The sequence below is a fragment of the Drepanopeziza brunnea genome (assembly GCF_022702325.1).
Source record: "Drepanopeziza brunnea f. sp. 'multigermtubi' strain 214-2 chromosome Unknown ctg14, whole genome shotgun sequence".
In the NCBI taxonomy this organism is placed as follows: Eukaryota; Fungi; Ascomycota; class Leotiomycetes; order Helotiales; family Drepanopezizaceae; genus Drepanopeziza; species Drepanopeziza brunnea.
This window is the reverse complement of record NW_027094077.1, coordinates 1092953-1114177: the sequence shown is the minus strand read 5'-3', so window position 1 is coordinate 1114177 and position 21225 is coordinate 1092953. Positions and strand designations below refer to the sequence as shown.

General features: G+C 45.9%; 4 protein-coding genes across 4 annotated transcripts; 2 read left to right on the top strand and 2 right to left on the bottom strand.

The window, feature by feature from the left end:
* Positions 1 to 4742: 4742 nt before the first annotated feature.
* Positions 4743 to 5427, top strand: L3040_007907 (uncharacterized protein; the record flags this gene model as incomplete). The annotated part of the gene is made up of 3 exons (XM_066154751.1): positions 4743 to 5285; positions 5343 to 5349; positions 5420 to 5427. 3 exons carry the CDS (start codon positions 4743 to 4745, stop codon positions 5425 to 5427), a joined length of 558 nt encoding a protein of 185 aa, XP_066010650.1.
* An 8144-nt stretch (positions 5428 to 13571) lies between these two features.
* Positions 13572 to 15393, top strand: L3040_007906 (uncharacterized protein; the record flags this gene model as incomplete). Its single annotated transcript, XM_007295597.2, has 4 exons — positions 13572 to 13790; positions 13843 to 14229; positions 14280 to 14834; positions 14911 to 15393. The coding sequence occupies 4 exons, from the start codon at positions 13572 to 13574 to the stop codon at positions 15391 to 15393; spliced, it is 1644 nt and encodes a 547-aa protein (XP_007295659.2).
* Positions 15394 to 15951: 558 nt separating this feature from the next.
* On the bottom strand, positions 15952 to 17599 carry L3040_007905 (uncharacterized protein; the record flags this gene model as incomplete). Its single annotated transcript, XM_066154750.1, has 3 exons — positions 15952 to 16353; positions 16418 to 16735; positions 17276 to 17599. The coding sequence occupies 3 exons, from the start codon at positions 17597 to 17599 to the stop codon at positions 15952 to 15954; spliced, it is 1044 nt and encodes a 347-aa protein (XP_066010649.1).
* Positions 17600 to 19164: 1565 nt separating this feature from the next.
* Positions 19165 to 20907, bottom strand: L3040_007904 (uncharacterized protein; the record flags this gene model as incomplete). The annotated part of the gene is made up of 4 exons (XM_007295599.1): positions 19165 to 19385; positions 19475 to 20420; positions 20496 to 20808; positions 20864 to 20907. 4 exons carry the CDS (start codon positions 20905 to 20907, stop codon positions 19165 to 19167), a joined length of 1524 nt encoding a protein of 507 aa, XP_007295661.1.
* Positions 20908 to 21225: the final 318 nt, after the last annotated feature.

Sequence of the window (21225 nt, the reverse complement as noted above, 5' to 3'; positions counted from 1 at the left end):
GACTTGCTGTAGCAAGTCGGTACCACCAAGGCGGGACTGTAACGGTATACCACTTACTTAACAACAACTATCAACATAAATATAAATAAATAAAATATGCCTACGCTTAAAAAACTTTGCTTTATAAATGTGGATTGAAAATATAAAGATGCAGTTGTTTTTGGTGATATAATATATTAAAATGTAATGAAAATATAGCTAAAAACTGTCCTGAATAATTTGAACGTACTTGTTTGCTGCGAATATCTTAATAATTGTAACCTTAATTAAAAGAAACGTCTTATAGATCGAAAACAAATGATTTAGTATATTATATTACTCAAGGTATTAAATTATTCAATAGAAGTTAATAGTGATGCACGTATTTTTTTTGATAGGTTTGAATAAAAGTCCGATTTTCGTGTTCCTCGCTTATTCTAATATTCACGCGGCAATTCTGATATATACCTACGCATTAGTAAAATCGAAAAGTACATATCAAAAGTACTATTTTTACTATTCTAACTCAACACAATAGAGGAATAACAACTTGCAATTAAAATTAGATTAATTGATTAATACAAAACTTAATACGATGCATCTTTCCATACAGAGATAATGACTATGTAACAGTTGGTTGATCTTCTATCTATTAAAACGGAGCAGATTTTTACTGTCCCGCCCTGGTAGTGCTGACCTGCTCCAGCAAAGTCGGTCAATTTCTTTCGAATTAAAAATTAGGGAAACCGACGAATTACCATTCCTTAAGCAACAACCAGTACTATAAATAAGAAATCGTTTCTTTTTTTTTTCTTTCTTTTAATATGCCCAAAAAAACTTTTCTTAAAAAAAGTGAGTATAAAAATATAGAGATGCATCTATTTGTGATGATTTCATACATGAAAATGGAATGAAAATATAGCTAGAGACGGTCTTGAATCATTCAATTTTTTACTCGTTTGCGTCGAATATCTTGATGACTTTAACCTTAATTTTTTTTATTTTAAAAAAAAAGACCCGGTCTATAAATGGAAGACAGATAATCTTATTAAACATGTTATAAAAGGTATCAATTTTTTTATCTTTTTTAAAAAAAAGTCGATAGCGATGCACGTATTCTTTTAATAGAGGGGTTTCTTTTTTCAATTTGAGAAAGGCCGATTTTCGCGTCCCTCGCCTGTTCTAATAATTTACACAGCAATTCTGATGATCTACCGTATTACATGCACGCACGCAACGAGTCAAGTCGAAAAGTATAAGAAGAGTATACCCAGAGTAAAGTATTTTTAGTTCGTGACTTACTTGAACCCCGCATGACGAAAGAAGAACAATCTGTGATTGAAATTGGATTTACTGGATCGGGAGCAAAGTTAGCACGGTGCATCTTTCTGTGCAAAAATAATTACGATATCGTCGCTGGTTGAATAGATATATATATATATATATTTTTTTTTTCTTTTTTTTTCTTGGTATCTTGTGCAGGAGCAGATTCTACGGTCCCGCCTTGCTACAGCAAGTCGGGCCACTTCTTTCGAAGGAAATTTAAAGGTCGCCGACGATCGATGACTATTAAAAATAGCGCGAAGAGGATGGCGAAAGGGACGAAATCAGATAGCGCTTTGCCCATCCGCGCTTTCATTTATGGAATTCTCAAATAGATATACACCTGTAATTCGCATCATAGGCCTGAACGAGTTTTAAGCGCGTTGAAAAAGCTTTCCGAAGATCAGGTATCTGGGTATCTAGGTAGGTACGTAATGATCTATAATTACGCGGGGACATCTTCGACGGTGATTTATTTTTGTCTTTGGATAGACCAAGAATATTTTCCACCTGCGTTCTATTTTATTTATTTATTTATTTATTATTTATTATTTTTTATTTTATTTTTTATTTAGAAAGAAAGAAAGAAAGAAAATCGAGATAAATATATTCGACATGACGTGATTAGTTGTGAGGCTCTTTTTTTGAAAAAAGGTGGTTGGATTGATTATCAACTCAAAAACGGGATCATGGGTAATCTTTGAGCCGAGATTCGCTTTTGGCTCTGCCTTGGCTGAGTAAGCGAAAGCAGTGAAAATCAGGAGGCGGGATGGCGGGCTGCCTTGCAATTGGTACTGGTACTTTTATTATCACTACGTACCTATATTACCTACTGCTACTACTACTACTACTACTACTACTACTACTACTACTACGGACTACAGTCCTGCACTAGGTGTGAGGGTGCAGCCACCTCTAACTGCTAGTGTATAGCATTGAATTTTTTCCTTCGCCCCCGAACTCTTTCTACTTATGCGATGGCTTCAAAAGAATCCTTTTTTTGTCTGACCACCATACGCTTTGAAAGGTAGATGATCGTAACAAGCCTGGTCATGACTGTAGACAGCTTATAAATATAAGCGAATATCATCTTGAATCATCTTGAATCATCTTGAATCATCTTGAATCGTCTTCGGATGGAGTTCATGGAAGCAGAAACACACCTACGTAGTTACCGCACACACACCTCGACCCCTCGGACCTCTCCTCGTTTTGAATGCATGCGGGCGGGCGGGTAGCTAGAGAGGGACGGTAGCGGTCTCCGACCACGCCCTACGACATGATACTGTTCATGTTCCGGACGCGCCCCCTCGCCTCGCCTCCTCTCTTGCGAGCAGAGCAGAGCACAGCAGAGCATACTGTAGCAGAGCGCACGTAGCATTCATCCGGTACATGCGGCCCCGTGCCCCCCAACCCCCCCCCTTTGCCATGTCTCTCCTCTTTCTGCAGGGTCCTCGGCGTAGAACTGAGTACAGTACCGGTACAGCAGTTCATGCGGCTCGCTTCGTAGCTCACGCACAGGTCGAGAGGTCTGGAAAGCATGGAAGGACCTCCTCTTTTCTGTACCTACAGTAGTAGTAGTACCTACTGTATTGTACGGAAAGGGAAAGCTCACTACTGTACGGAGGAGCACACACGAATCGGGGAGAAGCCATTGGATGGATTCGGGTAGGGGGGGGAGAGATTACTACGTACTTACTACTACGTAGTACGTCTCGTATCATGCTTGTTGATCATGCTGATCGCGTACCACGTACTACTACTACTACGTACCTCGGCCAGTCTGTGCGTGCGTAGGGGACTCCGAGCCAAGCGGCAAAGAAGAAAAGCCAAACAAGATTGGGTTGGAATGGATTTGCAAAGGGGGGAAAGCTTATCTGGGTTCTGTTTATTGTTTTGGTTTGGTTTGTTTGTTTGTTTGTTTGTTTGTTTATGTTTTGTTTGTTTGTTTGTTTACTGCGGGAGTCAAATGGAGATGGGGATATATGTGTATATTAATATATTTAAATATTTGGTGTTTCGGACTTGGTGTTGTGTATATGAATATTGGTGTTGTTGTTGTTGTTGTTGCTGCTGTTGTTGCTGTTGTTGTTGATGTTGATGCTCAACTGGGACTATTCCGGACTGGTGCTGGGACATGCCCGTCCTCCGTACCGGTTGTCTGTCTGTCCGGCGGAAGGCTGAGGGGGAGCTGATCTGCACTACTGTAGAAGTAAGTACTAAGGTACGTACTAGTACCTACAGCATCGATCGATCTACCGGCATGATGACTGGACGGGAGAGCTAGGACCAACCAATCAATCAGCTACCTACTACTACTACTACTACTTAGTTAATACGGTAGTGAATCAGTCAGACGGCGTTTCCCGCATAGAAGAAGCCCCGACCCAATTTAATGGGCGAATGGGCGAATGGGCAAATGGGCAAATGAGCACAGGGGCACAGGGGCAGACGGGCCAATGGGGCAAATGGGCAACACGGGAGGATTGAGAGGATGTCCGATTGAGCAGGAGATGGCAGTACCGGTAGCAGTAGCAGTGGCAGTAGCAGTGGCAGTAGCAGTAGCAGTAGCAGTAAGGGCGCGCACGCACACACGCACACACGCACGTGCTAGCGCGGTTCAGTCATCCCATGCCAGCCTGAATTTCCGCTTCCTCTGCCCCGTGCTCGTCATCAGTCAGCGAGATGGGACGGGGACGGGGACGGGGACGGGGAAGGGGAAGGGGAAGGGGAAGGGCAAGGACAAGGGGAAGGGCCAGGGCCTGAGAGGTGAAATGAGAGCGAGGAGATAAGATCTAATGAGACCATTGCAGGATCAATTGACCTTTTTGCATTTCCGTGTCCGGGTCTGCGTCCGTTTCTTTTTCTTTCCGCTTTCCTCTTCACCCCTACATCTGCTGCTGCTGCTTCTTTTTCACCCCGTCGATCCCGCCGTCAGTCGATCAGTTAATCAGTCGATCAGTTAATCACTCAATCAGGCAATCACTCAATCAGTCAATCAGCCAATCATTCAATCTAATCTGCCCGTCACGCCCCCAGCCACTCGTCGTCGTACCTCGCTGCGCGGCCGCCCCCATTCCCTTGCCGATTAACGTGGCTGACAGACCGCGTCGACCCAACACCGCCGCAACCTGAACATCCATACAAGTACGACGAACTAGCGAACGAACGAACGAACGAACGAACAAACAAACAAACAAACGCAAAACCCACCCATTGAATGAATACCCGTCCCTCCATCACCGCCCCGAGCCAGCCGAGAACTGCCCGACCGTATCCACTCCGACCTGTTTCGTTCCTTCTCCACCCGGACGCGCAGCCTGGCACACAGTCATCAAGTCGAAACCCGCCCGCATCCCCCCCCCAACATTTAGCAGATCCCGAGCCCTCAGCTCGCAGCTCAAGTTGGTGAGCATCTCGCACGCCATCACATCACAACCATGTCGGGATTCGAAGAGAAGAAGCTGGCCGTGACGGCTCACGACGTCGAGGTCGAGGTCGAGAGCGAGAGCGAGAGCGAGGTCAAGCCGGGCGCAGACTTTCTCACCATCAGTCGTCCCTCCCCCAGCCGCCAGGCCTCCGCACGCGTCCTCTCGACCATCCACGATGTCGATTCGGCCCACACCGTCTCCCTGCCGCCCACGCCCAGCTACGAAAAGAGTCTCGAAACCACCTTCGCCTATACCGTCTCCCGCGATCGAAACGACATGTATTCCGACCTCGAGGCTCAGTGCCTGACGGAGCAGAAGACCAGAGCCTCGCAGTCGAAGTCGGGCCGGGTGACGCAGAAGTGCAGCAAGGTTGACCCGGCCTGGCCCGGCCGCAAGCACATGAAGCAGCAGAGAAAGGCACAGAAGTTGCAGCGCGCGCGGTGTGCCTGCTGGGCAAGGCTGAGCAAGTTGTACAAGAGCTTGATCGTGACCGTGATCGTCCTCGCCGTCCTGGGTGTGGCTCTCGGGCTCGGCTTCGGCCTCTCGCAGAAGGTTGGGGGAACGGTCTACGATGGGTCGGGGAACAATAAGCCGGTCCGTCGGAAGTAGAGCGCCGGTAAGTGCGGACATGGCTCCGGCGACCGCCGCAGCCCATGGCGTCGACCCAGCTGACTGACGAAATGCAGTCTGGTAGATCCCTGGACACGTCCATCAGAACCACAACCCCATCGGTTCGTCGTCCCTCCTCTTGGTCCGGTCCGGGAGCGATACGAGCATCTTCCTCTGCCCCTCCGCCCACTCTCCTTGTACATGATCGTCGGAGGCGCGTATTGTCCACAAACACTTCATACCCGTACGTAAGGCGTTCCGGCGTACTATCGAATTCCTCCCACTGGCCCCTCCTATCCGACCTCGCGTCGGATCTTTCTCTCTCTCTCTCTCTCTTTCTCTCGCTCTCTCTCGCATAGATCAATGTATCTTGACACCGGGCCGCACGCAATTGTTCGTGTGCATATGGTGGATTTCGGATTGCTTCTTGTCTTGTGTATCGGGTCTTCTCCCTCTTTCCTCGTCGGCTCGTCCATGGTTTGTCGTATCGAGCCTGGGATGTAAGGGGGTCAACGACTCACTCATCACTCCGTGGGGAAGACAAAAGCTGGGCGGGATAGATAGTGGCCTGGCATATTCGAGCCCTGTAATGAACAGACTTCTGGCACACACACCAACGCTGTCCTTTTCTTCTTTTTTTTTTTTTTTTTTGCTCCCCTAGGTGTAAGCTGGATAGATATCCACAACTGCAGAGATGTTAAATATCCCCACCGTAAATGAAAGACGCGACGCGTTGATTTTCCAACTTGCGGAATGGACAAAATCCCCGCGAGGAATGGGGAATGGGTGAAGCGGCCGATGCCCGCCACGTACAAAGGAAGAAGGAAAAATGAAAGAATAGAAATAACTGAAAGGACAGAAAGTGCCAAGATCGGATATAAACTTCACTCAGCCCCATCATCCATCCAGCCGGGCGCGGCTGAAGCGGAGTCATGATACCTACCTACCTATAGGTACCTGTGTCCGGCCGGAATGTCAGTGACACCGTAGTACGAGGTAGTAAATTATCTAATCGGATCAAGTCGGGACCACAAAGCTATCTATCTGTATCTGTATCCTCTCCTATCCGGGCTTCTTCGTGCGTGCATGCCTTCTACTGACTGACTATTCTGTCTGCACCGAGAGGAAGAGGGAGAGGGAGAGGGAGAGGGAGAGGGAGAGGGAGAGGGAGAGGGAGAGGGAGAGGGAGAGGGAGAGGGGAGGGGAGGGGGGGGGGTTTGTGATGTAGGCCTTAGGCTTTGCTGATGCTGGCTAAGGAGGTAGGTATGTAGGTAGGTAGGTAGGTAGGTAGGTAGGTAGGTAGAGCAGCTAAGGTACGTACCTTATGCTGTATGTACCTATGGTATGTATGGTATGTATGTATGTATGTATGTATGGTATGTATGTATGCCTGAGGCTCTGCCCACCTAGGTAGGTAATAGTAGTAATAGTAGGTAGGTAATAATCGTCGACTCGCTTGAGTAGGCCTCCTTTCATCCTTTCAGTCTTAATCGGCATAAGCGACTGCGGATCGGAAGCGAGTGCGGATTTTTTGATTTTGCTATTAGTTTTCGTATATAAGATACAATTTACAATATCACTTTTTGATCTACAACCGCACGATTAATTAATTTAATTGTATTTTACAATCAATCATAAGCCGAAAACGCATTCGTTCGAAAAAAGCCGTTAAGGATTTTTTCAATATAAAATTAAAAGCTACGTGTGACGACCTTAAGCGATTACTTAAAGGAACTCACGAGAGCGCGGGGGTTTACTGTACATAAAAGCTCAAGAGAATCTTAAAGTAATGACTTTGAATTAACAACTACCGAGTATAAAAGTCGAAGGTAGCTAAGGTCTTAGATTTATATACACGAAGGTAAAAGCGCTAAGGATTCGTAAACTATAGTTTTATAAGTCAGAAGAAAGAAATAAAAGATATTGCCGGTATTAATCTAATGATAGTACCAGGTCACGAGGAAGCTTTGCTGATGTTATGGTTGATTGACTTGTATTATCTAGGACTAGGAATTAAGGGCGAAGTTGTAGTAGGAGCGTGCCAAGGCCTGAGGTCCGTGCACTGTGCACGGACCAGGCTCTCACCTTACACTTTATTTAGCAATACACCCTTTTGTCGAGGCCTCAAAAGCTCTCGGCAGTACCTTAATTGTATCTAAACTAATATACCTTTTCTGTAAAGTAGAAGTAAAAACACTTTTAAGAGCACAGTCTGTTAAATTTCTATCGAATATAGCAAGTACGACTTCTAAGAAAAAAAAAACCCTTTTATTAATACACTTTTTACTACCTTTTGCTAAAAAAAAAATACCTTTAAAGATACTAATGGTAGTAGCTACCGATTCTTACTCTCTTTACGAGTGCTTAATGAAACTTAATACAACTAAAAAAAAAAAAAGGCTTATGATCGATATAATAGCTTTACGATAATCCTACGAGCGCAAAGAGATCGCCGAAATACGCTAGATTGACGAGAAGAGCAACTTAACTGATTATATAACTAAAGCAAATCCGAATAAAGCTTTAAAGAGCTTCATCGATTGCAATACGCTAGAAGTGCGTATTAAAGGATGGGTAGATCGAAAGTGCAAAAGAAATCAAAAGTTCGATAGAACTTCAAGACGCAAGAATTTGTATAAATATAATTAAAGCGTTCTTTACAACAAGTAAAGAACTGCTAGTGTCGGAGTACAACGGCCTCTACCTTCTACGGCCATATAGCGGATAAGAATGGAAAGAACGATAAGAGTAATAGTGGACTTAGCACGTGAGAGTAGCACGTGCACCCGCGGTCCTCTTAAAGGACCGCCACTACCAGTATAGCAATACTAGACATCTACAACACAACTAACCCAAACTGATAGTACTATCAATACCTGTGTACCAACAGAAAGAATACGAAATATGTGCAAGGTAAAGAGAAAAAAAGGAAGGAGGTAGCTTGGCGCATATAAGGATACGCCCAAGAGACCTGGCGTATCGTCATACAGTATACTCGAGGGTGCCTCAGAAGTTTAGTTTCCATTTTAAACCCCTTGATTAACCTACCTTCGAGGGGTAATACTTACGCCTAGGACGTAGTAGCGGTAAAAATAGTATTTGAATTTTATCTGCTCTTGAAGCTTCAAGGGAGTAGATTCTTTTTATATGATTAGAATGAATCACGTGCATTGGCTATATGATAGTATCTACAAGGAAGTTGGAGTCAGAAAAGTGGCCAGAGCAGAAAGGGGGGAAAGAGGATGATCTTTAACTATGGAAGAAGGAAAGGCTATATAGTTCAAGGGTGTGAGCTACTATCAATGATGACGTATAGTGAGTGCCCTTTGCTCCTTCTCCCGTTTACTGAGCCCTTTGAAGGTATGCTACTCTAAGCGAGGCATGCCTATGTAAGCGAGGCAAGCTCATCCGTAATCGAGCTGGCCCCAATCAAGCTGGATCGATATTGACGTACCGATAGTTTCGTAAAAAAAGAGGATCGTGAATTGCAGCGAAGACAGTTTAAGCGAAGGTGGGAGTCAAATTGCAGCGGTGGCAGCTCGAAAGGGATCTACGTAGTACTACGTACTACTACTACTAAATCTAAACGTGCTCAATCAAGTTAAGATCGAGATTTGAAAGAGTATCGAGGATGCTTAATCGTTTTAAAACCTCGGCGTCGAAGATTCATTTGAACAAGCTTTAATCAATGATTACTAGCTCCGTCTTATTGCGAATAAAAATCAGGGTAATTCGGGTTGTTATTAAACACCTTTAAGAATAATCGCATAGTACAACTAAATTGATACTCTTTGATTCTTTTTTTAAAAAGCTTGCCGGCCCTTTACCGTACGTAGAAATTGTCTATTACGGTCCTGGCAAAGGGTCTGGTTGAGTGGGATTGAATTAATCAGCCGAGGTCATATGATATTCCATCTTAAGGAATGCATATATTCTCGGTCTTATAATATAATTTTCTTCCTCTCTTCATTTTTCTTTTTACTACGTAGCAAACAGATTAATAGCTATTATGATACTACCTTTTCTTAGCCGTAACATTTAATAAGGCCGATTACCTTCGCTACGAAGTTTTATATCGACCTCCGTTTTCTAATTAAAAACTTCGAACTGCTTTCGCTATAACTCGAAGTCTTTGGATTATATCGGCTTTTACGTAGTACTTTCCTCTGAGTTTAAGGGCTTTGGTCAGACCTCTTTGCTAATTACAGTTCTAATACTCTCCCCCCCCATGAATAAATGTCGAAAGTATAATTTCGCAAGGGATCTTACCAGGGCTTAAACCAATCAACTTACTACGTACGTAGTATAAGGACTCAGCCTTGAAAAGTATTTTGGAGCTAGTATTTGGTTTATACAGCGGAGTTGACAGGGCTTTGAGCCATTCAAAAACCACCGCTCTATGATTTATGGACCTAAACTGGGTCCGACATTTATTCATGGGGGGGGGAGAGTAAAAGCTACCACGGTACAGGCCTAGGTATTACCCCTCGAGGGTGCCTTAAAAGTTTAGTTTCCCCTTTAAAGCCCTTGGTCACCCTATCCTCGAGGGGTAATACTTACGCCTGGGACGTAGTAGTATACGTCATTTTGCTATAGCTAATTCCCCCCACATCAATACATATCGGACCCAGTTTAAGCCCATAAATCATAAAGCGGTGGTTTCTGAATGGCTCAAAGCCTTGCCAACTCCATTGCACAGACTAAAATCTGATCTTAATATACTTTTCAAAGCTGGATTCTTATACAGTACTACATCCCAGGCGTAAGTATTACCCCTCGAGGGTAAGGTAACCCAGGGGTTTATACGTAGTACTACGTAAGTTGATTAGTTTAAGCCTTGGTAAGATCCCTTGCAAAATTATAGTTTTGATATGTACTACGTAGTATTTATGAAAGGGGAAAGAGATAAGGGGTAAACTTCGCGGCCAAAATTTCCTTCCATCAAGTGGATCCGACAAGTATTTAGTATAAAGGGGTAGTAATACCAGTACAGTAGCGTAACGATTAATAATATTCAATACTACCTTTTCCTAGCCGTCATTAAGAAAAAAATAATAAATAAGGAAAAAAAAATCGAAGTCGTAATATTATAGCACCCACTAGCTTAGCTTAAATTATATTGGTTTTTTAAACCATCTATCAACGAATGATCATCTCCTTTTCTCCTTTTATGCGGGATATACGGGATCCAATTTCTGGTACCGTATAGATTGATAGTTTAAATGTGTCTATGGCAAGCCGTGCGTGGTGGAGACGGACAACGGCAAAAATTTATAGATTGGCAAGAAATGATGCCTAAGAATCAGAATCTTCATATTTGAGCTGCTAAAATGCTCGCTTCCGTATTGTAACGCTGGATTCTGCTCGCTGAATCATGATTTTTCTCGATTCTCTACCTTGCTGGCCTTATCGAGCACGGCTTGTTAGATTGCTAATCGCTTGGGCCGCCCATCCCTCAATATCCCTTCATAGGAGCTTATATTTTAATAGTGTCGGTAATTGCGGCTTGCGGTAGGGGCTCGAGCGGACGGGCTCCTTGACTGTCCGTTTTTTAATGTTGTTCGACGCCATACATACTACGTAGTACGTCGCAGGCGTAATTGTTACGTACCGCCTTGAGAGTAAGGTAATCAAGGGGTTTAAAATGGAAATTTAAACTTTCAAGGCACCCTTAAGGGTGCAAGAATTCGGAGGGAGTGGTACGTTTAGCCGAAGTCTGAGTTCTCGCTTATCTGGTTTCAGTGCTACTTAAGAACAAAATGTCCGGATCTCCAAATCTTACTACGTCGCAGGCGTAAGTATTACCCCTCGAGGGTATGGAAAACAGGGGGTTTAAAGTGGAAACTAAACTTTTAAGGCACCCTCGAGGGGTAATACTTAGGCCTGTACCGTGGTATATTCATAATCTCAAAGTAATACTACTACCAAATTCAAATACCACGGTACAGGCCTAAGTATTACCCCTCGAGGGTGCCTTAAAAGTTTAGTTTCCACTTTAAACCCCCTGTTTTCCCTACCCTCGAGGGGTAATACTTACGCCTGCGACGTAGTAGAATAATAAAGTCAGCTTCTTACGAAACGGATATATTACTTCTGTTTCCGCTGGTGCTAAGAGATCTGGAGATCCGCGTTTAAGGCCCTTGGCATGCTTAATTTTCCTTCGCAATTATCGAGAAGTTATATTACTTGCTCTTCCTACAGCCGCAGCGGAAGCCTTAGGATGAGCGGCGAAATGGGCTCGAGCAGCAGCCCATTTGCTTGGAGACGTTATAAAGGTAGTCGGTGATAATGGAAGAAATGGAGTTCGTAGCGCTCGTACAGCAGATTGATCGATATGTAACGGAGGAAGGATCGGTGAGCTAGGAGCTTGATAATATAATAAAGGAGACGAAGGGATTGCAAGAAGACTAGCTTGCTCAAGAACATATTCGTTGAGTAAGAAATCCTCGATGAAATCACTCAAGAGGTACCTTGCAGGCATGCTATTGACCATAGATTCAATTATTGCAAAGATGCACAAAAGTTGAAATTTAAGATATAGTTCCGACGCGTTTGCCGTTATACTACTATTAGCATTAAGAACGTTAAAAAACACGCCAAATCAGCCTCGGCCTGGTGTATTAGCGATATTCGTAGCGTCGGACAATATCAAAAAACGGACACCTTTGAAATACAAGCCCCTACGAGGGAGTGATGAAGGAAGGACGGCCCAAGCGATTACCATAATAGAATCAAGGAATCAAAAGGTATAGATTCTAGTTATCTCAAAATCCTCCGCGTTAGTTACTTCGATTTGAATCTTACGTAAGTAAATTTGCTTTAGAGATCCATAACTTTACTACATAAGTATTAATTAATCAGCAGCTACAAGTTTTATGGAGGATCTCGCGTCTGAGGCCTTTGGATCGTGATTTTCAGATGTACCACGGTACAGGCCTAAGTATTACCCCTCGAGGGTGCCTCAAAAGTCTAGTTTCCACTTTAAAACCCTGGTTTCCTTACCCTCGAGGGGTAACACTTACGCCTGGGACGTAGTATATTAGCAACCTAGTCCGAATGATTATGAGAAATCTCCGACTTACCTATCAATACTAGTACCACTTTTTATTGATTAATCAATACGGCCGACTTATTCTTTAAGATATCCAAGAAGAAATCAATACCCGCCGATATTTGATTTCTCATAGAATATCATAAATGATTCAAAATAAAACTGTTTATATTCGAAATCTGATCGATTAAGTCCGAAGTCTGATCGACGATATTAATTAATATCCATATAAATTTTTCAATATCGATATTTCTGAACAACGTCGAAGAGATTAACTAGTAAAGCCACTCTGTAGAAAAGCCTTTGATTGATAATATTTGTCCCAATAGTATTTTAACAATAGCGCATATAGCTCAAAATCTTTAAGTGTTGATGCATAAAAACATAAAAACACGCCCAACTATTGATATTCAGCTATAAAAATTTCTAATAATAAAAGAAAAATACGCTGACATTATTTCAAGCTATTCCATCCTCAGTGTATTTTAAATTATTTTATCATTATCAGATTGATTGAAATCGGAAACTCTTTTCGGTGCCTAAGCGCTGAGAAAAATCTCAAACCATTTTTAACGATGTTACTTGTTGTTATAACAAGTTTAAAGATATGTAAGAATAGAAGCAGTATATAACCAAATATCGTAAAAAATCGATTCCGCTACCCCGAGAAAGTGTAAGCATAAATTAGCGTGATTACAGCTCGTAAAATGAGAATGTTGACTCGAATTCGAAGCGCTAGCCATCAAAGTGCGAGCAAACGGCCTCAAACGCCGCAAAGGATTTCGTGGGGTTTGTAGATCCATTTAGGCTCAGGCCAGCTGATCGAGTTAATTATACTCTATTCGGTAACTTCGGTAATTCTATCGATTTTATCTCGCTAATCCCCGAAATACCGGAAAGCGGCGCGGAGGATTTGCGATAAAGATCTCCGTAGAATAAGAGTAGCCAAGGGACTAATCTACGTAAGTACAGGAATAAGGTTGCGGCGAAACCCTATCTTGCAATACAATACAAAGCCTGCTTTCACTCTCACTTTCACCTTCTCTTTACATCGTGAATGTCATTGCAAGCAGTTCCATATATCCTATAGCTACTTGATGATGGGTCCCTTTGCCTTCATCTTGTCGCCCTGCACGACAATATAACTAGTCTCGAAATAACTAATACGAGCATCAAGTATGCACGATGAAGAGCAGGATACGATAAAGAGCAGTTTCCTAGATGAACGTACGCCGTCTTTCGGAGCCGCGTCGCAGACGCGCTTGGTTGATTCGCCTGGGCAGACGCCGCGGCGAGCTCTCTCGAACATGAGCCAGAGAAGTCGATTTTCGGTCACAAACTCATCCGACAGCCTTGAGAAGCTTCCGGAAGAGACTGACAGAGGAGACGACAAATTGGTATGCTCCAAGTCTCGATACCGCATCACAGCTGAGTGACTTGAGAATTTAGGTGGAATTCGAAGAAAATGACTCCATCAATCCGAAGAACTGGTCCTACTCCCGAAAATGGGTAGCCACGACACTGGTCTCGCTCATCTCGTTCATCACAGCGGCCTCGTCCTCCATTGTCGCCCCGGGACTGCCACAAATCGCGACCGAGTTGAACATCACCAATTCGGTGGAAAAGTCTCTGGTATTCGCCATCTTTGGAATGGGCTTCATTGTCGGTGCAGTACCTTACGGACCGCTCAGCGAGCTGTATGGACGAGCACCTGTTCTTCACATATCCTACTTTGTATTCTTCGTTTTCAATCTTGCCTCGGGGTTCGCCACTACCAAAACCCAGCTGCTGGTATTCCGTTTCCTGGCTGGTGTCGGTGGTAGCGCACCCAACACCGTACGTCAGGCCGATGTCTCTCGAAAGCTCCCACTAACAAAGGCACATAGCTTGGAGCAGGCGTTGTCTCGGATTGCTTCAACGCAGAAGAAATTGGACGTGGCTCAGCATTCTACGGCCTTGCACCACGTCTCGGTCCCGCCGTTGGCCCCCTGGTGGGCGGCTTCATCGTCCAGAATTTGGACTGGCGCTGGAGTTTCCACATCACCAGCATGTTCGCTGGCGCTCTAGGGATCTTCGCCCTCATCTTCGTCCAGGAGACCAGACCACAGATCATACTTGAGCGCAAAGCCAAAAAGCTAAGGGAGGAGACGGGATGCCAGGAGTACAGAACTAAGGATTGGCCTCGACCACGAGGCGATCTTCGCCATTTTGGAGAGGGCATGAAACGACCTATTGTTTACTTGTGTACGCACCATATTGTACAGTATCTGGCGCTGTACCAGTTCTTCATTGCCGGGACGCTGTACTTGGTCCTATCTACGTTCCACGGATTGTGGATATTTGTATACCGCCAGAATATCGAGATCTCCGGCCTAAACTACATCTCAATCGGCCTCGGGCTCGTCCTGGGCAACCAACTATGCGCCCGCGTGAGCGATAACGTAAGTCCACCCACACCCACACCCACTTTGAAATCATCTATCCCACGCAGAAGACTGACTTTTTGAAATCTTCCAGGTCTACAACTATCTCCGCCACCACCTCAAATCCTCGGACCCGGACGACCCAGACGCCGGCCGGCCCGAGTACCGCGTACCGCTGATGCTCGTCGGCGCAGTCATCTACCCAATCGGCTTCCTCATCTATGGATGGTCGGCGCAGAAGCAGCTCTTCTGGCTCGTCCCCAACATCGGCATCTTCCTCGTCTCCGTCGGCATCATCATCATCTCCCAGGGCATCAAGCTCTACACCGTCAGCACCTACGGCACCTACGCCGCCTCCGCCCAGGGCGCCGTCAACTTCACCCGGAGCATCGGCAGCGGCACCTTCCCGCTGTTCGCACCCTTCATTCTGGCCAAGCTGGGCTACGGTTGGATGGGGACTGTGATGGCTTGTGTCGCGGTCGTGCTGGGGATCCCCGGGCCCATCATACTCTGGTACCATGGGCCGAGGTTGAGAAAGAAGGCGCAGGGGCTGCAGAAGGCGGACGGTAGGACTTGACTGGGCTTGATTTGAAGAGCCATGAACTTCATCTGCAGCGGTTTAGCGTATAAGTTTTCTTTGATTGATTTTTGTGAAATGATGGAATGAATGTATATCCGGTAATTGACGACCCCCCTTTTATGTCTTTTTCTCAATCTTCTACAGTTTGGCGTCATTGAGCATTCAGTGGTTCGTTTATATTACTTACCCTCGCCGACGGGTTTTTCATGTATTACAAGGTAGCTAAACCCGCAGTGATCATTCTGGGCTCATCTATAACACAGCCTATCTCAAACTCCGCATCAAAATACAATGTGCTGAGACACGCTTCTATCAAGATTCATCATTAAAGTCCGCTAACTACCGTTTCATTGAAAGGGAATTCACTTTCCTTGTGAAACTCCCGAGTATTATTGCCTTTCCGTAAAACCGAGTGATCAATTGGATCATATGCACCTCCCATCGTCCCCACCCTGTCCGAGATGGAAAAAAAAAACCCAGAAAACCAGAAAAACTTCAACGCATTCACCCTAGAACAGAGAACAGATCCTGCCCACTGTATCTCAAAGTATCGTATCATTCTATCCACTCCGAGTCCGCATCGTAGTTGGAGTCCTCATCGTAGTTGGAGTCCGCATCGTAGTTGGAGTCCGCATCGGGGTTGTAATCAGGGCTCTCTCCGCCATCAGGAGCAAAGGGAACGAACAACGAAGAAGCGAGGTTCGTCTTAGCACCAGTATCGTCGAGATCAAGGCCCTTGTTGCCGCTGTCGGGGAACTTGAGCTCTTCCTGGCATGGTTCTTTGACCTTATCCTCATCCAATTTCTTAACCTTCACAGTAGTAGATGAGCGACCCCAATCTTTATTTCCGTCAAGCTCATCTCCCCAAGCGCCGTGGCTTGAACTTGATCCGGGTGCTGGTTTCGAGAGACGCTGAACTCTCATTGTTTTGAACTCCTGCTCCGCCTCCACCATCATCTGACGCCAATTTGGGAATTCCTTGCGATCTAAAGTAAGGATTCAATTAGCATTTCCTTCCTACGTGTTGGGGCAGGTGGAACTTAAGATCAACGGTCCAGTCCTCGCCAATCGATTCCATGAGAACGTGAGGCTCGCTCATATCTGGCTGATAAATTCGCTTCTCGACCAAAGATCTGATTTGCAAGACATTCACATCCATGGTGTAGTTGATGACGCCGGCAATGAACCTAAACAGGGATCGGTCTGGTGAACTGAACTCAGACAGATTCCAATCCTGCGAAGGCAGCTGATCAAGCCGTGTGTGGAAGTAGATCGAACGAAATCCTCCGTCATGTGGGAATCGCTCATGCTTGTGGTTGACGTCTGGGAAGAAGTGAACCTAGAGAAATAATGCAATCAGTTTGTGTAAGATGACAGGAAAGGTGATGGCTGAGAAGAGATGGCCGATGACAATAGTTTCGCGGGACGAAACTGCTCTCAACAGAGTAAAAAAGTGCCATGACAGCACACAAATGCCGTTCGGTGACTTAGGGGACTGCAAGCTGACGCCAGCCGCGACGCAAGTGCTTTCTTAAGCAGGAATTTAGAGATGATTGGATGAGAAGTCCCGATAGATGTTTCCAACGGGACTTAAAGTGCATCTCTACGTCTTATAATGACCGCAGGCGGATGCAAGAGTAGAGAATCCACTCCCGGGAGAGCGAAGAGAGCAGCTTCAACAGAGGCATTGTCCACAGATGAATGCCAGAGCCAAGAGCTACTCCAGGAGAACATTGAAGTGCTTCTCGACTCAAACAAAGACCACAATCAAAGTGAAAAGCAAGGGCCAGTACTCGAGGTTCCAGCAGTGCCGTGAATCGTAAAGTCCTCTCTCTCTCTCTCTCTCTCAGCGCGAGTGAAGGGGAAAAGGAATACTCACAATGACAACATTGACCCAAGCCACCCTCCCAAAATCCTCCCCAATATGCGTAACCATCAACAGGATATTGCGGCCATCGTACAGCTCCTTGGGGAACCTCGGGTCGACGAACTTGCCTGGGGGAACCCAGCAGATCGAGGGGAGGCTGACGATAGTGCCAACGACGAGGTCCTCCTTCTCGCTCTTGGAGAGGAACCTGTAGACGTACGAGATCATCTCCTTGCGCGCCTCTGCCTTCTTTCTCTTGCGGTCTCTCTCGATTTCTTCGGCTCCTCCTCCTCCTCCTCCTCCTCCTCGATCCGGTCGCTCGAGGATGGTAGGCATTTTTCTGACGTTGGGGCGGGGTTGGCGCATTGTAGGGGAGGAGCGAGTCGTGGTATTGTTCACTGGGACCTACAATGTGCTGTGTGCAAAGGAATTAGTGGTGGTGGAAGTACTTTTCTGATGTTTGTTTGTTTATTGAGAGAGTGCGTACTGATGACAATAAATATTTAGGTAGACGCTAGGCCTTGATTTCGAAATACTAGCTCCAGGTTCTAATATCAACCTTTCGACAAGTCATCTGATGCTGCCCAGTAGAACCAGATAAGGAAGCAGTCTGTAATAGCTTCTTTAGGAATCTATTCGCAGTTCACGACCGCCGTAATCAAGATACTGAATGTCTAGCTTCAAAGGATCACGTCTAAACTGAGAACACCTACAATTGAGATACCCAAATAAAGGCTACTGCGCCTTTGCTCTACAAAGAAATGGGAAAATCATAAGACATTTGATAAGAAGTCCTAATCATATTATATCCTTCGTAAACGCTTCACTACCGAAAAAGAGAAGAACTTATCCCAATCCTGTTTACCTAGGAAAGTTAACCGAAAACTTCGCTAATGGAAGGGGCAGCAAGCAGGTCTAAACAGCCGAAGTCCTGCCTAAAAACTATTAATTGTTTTGAAGAACGAGCATGAGCGACCACCTTCTATCAACTAATGACCAGGAACGATTGGCGCAGTGGTAGCGCACCTGATTCCAGTTTCCAAGACACCAGGAATTTCCAGGCGGTCATCCGTTCGATCCGGATATCGTTCATCACTGACTGTGTTTTGATTACTTTCGGGGCCGTTTCCCACTCACTCACTGCCTGTGTTTGCTTGCAAATTACCAATTTTTCTTTGGTAAGCTGCAGGTTTTCCAAGAGCGTGTTTCGTTGAAAATGAGAAGCTGGGGAATGATACTATTTTCTCTTTCTTTAGCCACGGAGCAATAATCCTAGGGGATACAGTCCGGCATTTTACAGTACTGAATTTGGGATAGATAGAAGGCCAGCTGCGAAGCAAGGGTCCCACCTGCGTCCCTCCACATCCATCCTCGGCAAAACCCTACCTAAACACAAGTTACAACAAACAGCCTTTCTATCTGCCTACTTATTCATGAATCATATATAAATATCAATCGCGCTCAACAACAGATACTATCATACCGTAAGCTGCCGACGATATCTCTATACCCTTTATAAAAAAGACCATACTTGCCCCCGTGAAACGAACCAAAGAATTTTCGTAGCAGTCTGCATGGCACGGTCTGCCCTTCTCTCTTCACGTTCATGTCCAAATATATGATAAACTCCTAGCCTGCTACATTGGTATGCACGTAGTGATTATAATAGCTGTAGTTTTAGCTTGGCGTGTGTGGATTTGCTCGTCAAGAATAGCACGCACGTATGTAGATGAACTAGGCTTTGGTCCATCCCAAGGGGCTTCATGCCAAGCCATCCATTGCTCTCTTTTGGCAAGTAGAGCAGTATATCATGAGATTGGCATCGATCACCCCAAGTCGTCAAAATTTACTCGACACAAGTAGATTTCACTACTCACTTGCTGAGCTTCTCCCGTATCAACTCAGGCAACTGATATCCTCACCACCGAAGCCTCAAGCGTCTCAGAATCCACCAACACCAGCTCCCCCGTCTCCGCGAACCTCGGGACGGCAATCAACCGCACCGTCTGTCCGTTCGGGCCCTCGATCTCCGCCGTGTCGAATTTCGGCTGCGAGCCTACGAAGAAGAGGTGAGGGCAGGCGTTCATCACGAACGGGTCATCTTCTTGGAATGGGTAGCTCCCTGATTCTCGCTCGTTAGCAATCAGTCCCAGGGCAGCGATTCCGCTGTGGTAAAGAAATACGAATGAAGAGGATAATTAAGAGACTCACATAACGTATCCGGCGCAGTTGGTGCAACACACCTCCACCTACAGATCGCCTCCAGCATACCCAGCCGGTCCTCACTCTCCACATACTTGAACACATCATCCACGTTTTGGCCACCCGTACCCAGCACTTTCCACCCCTCAATCTCGCCATCCCAGGGATTCGTCACAGTGTCAAACCACCCCGGATGTGCTGGCTCGCCATCCTTCGAAGGCGGAATAGCACCATACGTCCGAGCTTGGGGAAACATAGCAGGATGTATAGGCTGCTGCGGCAAACTGACATTCGCAGGATCTGAGTACCCCGGTATCAGAGTAATAGGCATACTCGGCAGTATCGTAGCCAGGAAATCGTCGAGGTGTTTCGTAGGAGCGGGATTGTAGGCACTGCTGTCATATCCGTATTTCTTATGCGCTTTCCGTGTATTGCCAATGGTATCGTGAGAAACCGCCTCGTTATTAAACGCAATGGAGTTTCCCGCAATGATCAACCTGCTGATCTGCGAGACACTTTCTTGCGCAGTCGGGTCCAAAGCTTCGCCCAACAGGTACTCAGCCAGAAGACCAACCTCCAACGAATGGCCCGCATCCGTGCCTGAAAATCCCAGGCCAGAGACAATAGCGATTTTCTTGCCGCTAGCAGGCGCAGGCTTATCCATATCCACATCCTCGTCTTCATCTTCCTCGATTTTCTTATCGGGTATCGGTTCTGAAGTATGCCAGCGTTCAGCTTGCGGCGGTAAATCTGGGACCTTGATATCCACAACCTCGAAATCCCCATTCGCGTTCTCCGTCCCCATCACCGCAACAATGCACCCCGTAACCAGCATTTCGCTCGCCAGCGGCGCACCCACAAGCCTCAGTCGCCCAGATTCGTCTTCCAGCATAACGAGATCCTCTCCCGTTGGCGACAAGTATTTCTGCCGTGGTGGCAGCGCAGAGATCCAATGCTACACCGTCATAAAAATCAGCCAGCTTCCCACCGAGACCTGCAGCCCCCCATCACTGCTTGGGCAGGTACTCACGTCCTTCGAGATATCATCCAGAATGTTCGGCTTCAGTGGCATTTCCATGTAAATTGTCCCCGCGACCCAGCACAGCTTCCCCTGCCTAACATCCAGCACCCGCTCCGTCCTCTCGACCTCCTCTCCGCCAATGCAGAAGCCGTCCCACGCTTCTGCCGCGATGGCTTCCACGGCGGGTTTAAGCTTCGCGAGGCGCAGGAAGTACATGTCAGCGTACTGCTGCTGGTAGTGCTTCTCTTTCTCGAGAGCGTAGGTGAGGAGGGGCTTGTAGGCCGAGGGTCGGCGGGTAAGCGAGGTGTAGGTTGAGGTGTTGCTGAGAAGGAGGTTAGATTTTCTATCTTGTAAGAAGGTAAAGGGGAGATATTTACGAGGGAGCACGCAGTAAGCTGCCGGAGTCCTCGGTGGAGGCCATGCTTGGTGGTGTTCGCAATGCGTTGCGACGTCGAAAGTGTTGCTGGGAATTATGAGAAGGTTGACGCGCTCCACGCGTAAATTGATTTCCAAGGACGCGAGGCGGATCCCTGTCAATTTACACGTGCCGACATATCGCCTCCCTTTCTTGCAAGTCAATAAGGTCAATAAGCTCTCAACAGCTGCGGCAGCCTGATTATCGAATCCAGTAATAGAAAAGATCTCAGAAGTCGTCGACATTCCATACACAGCCACTTCCAGGAAATGGCGCATCCAATAGTTACTCGTCTGCATGCATTCCAACCCACCAACCTCCTTC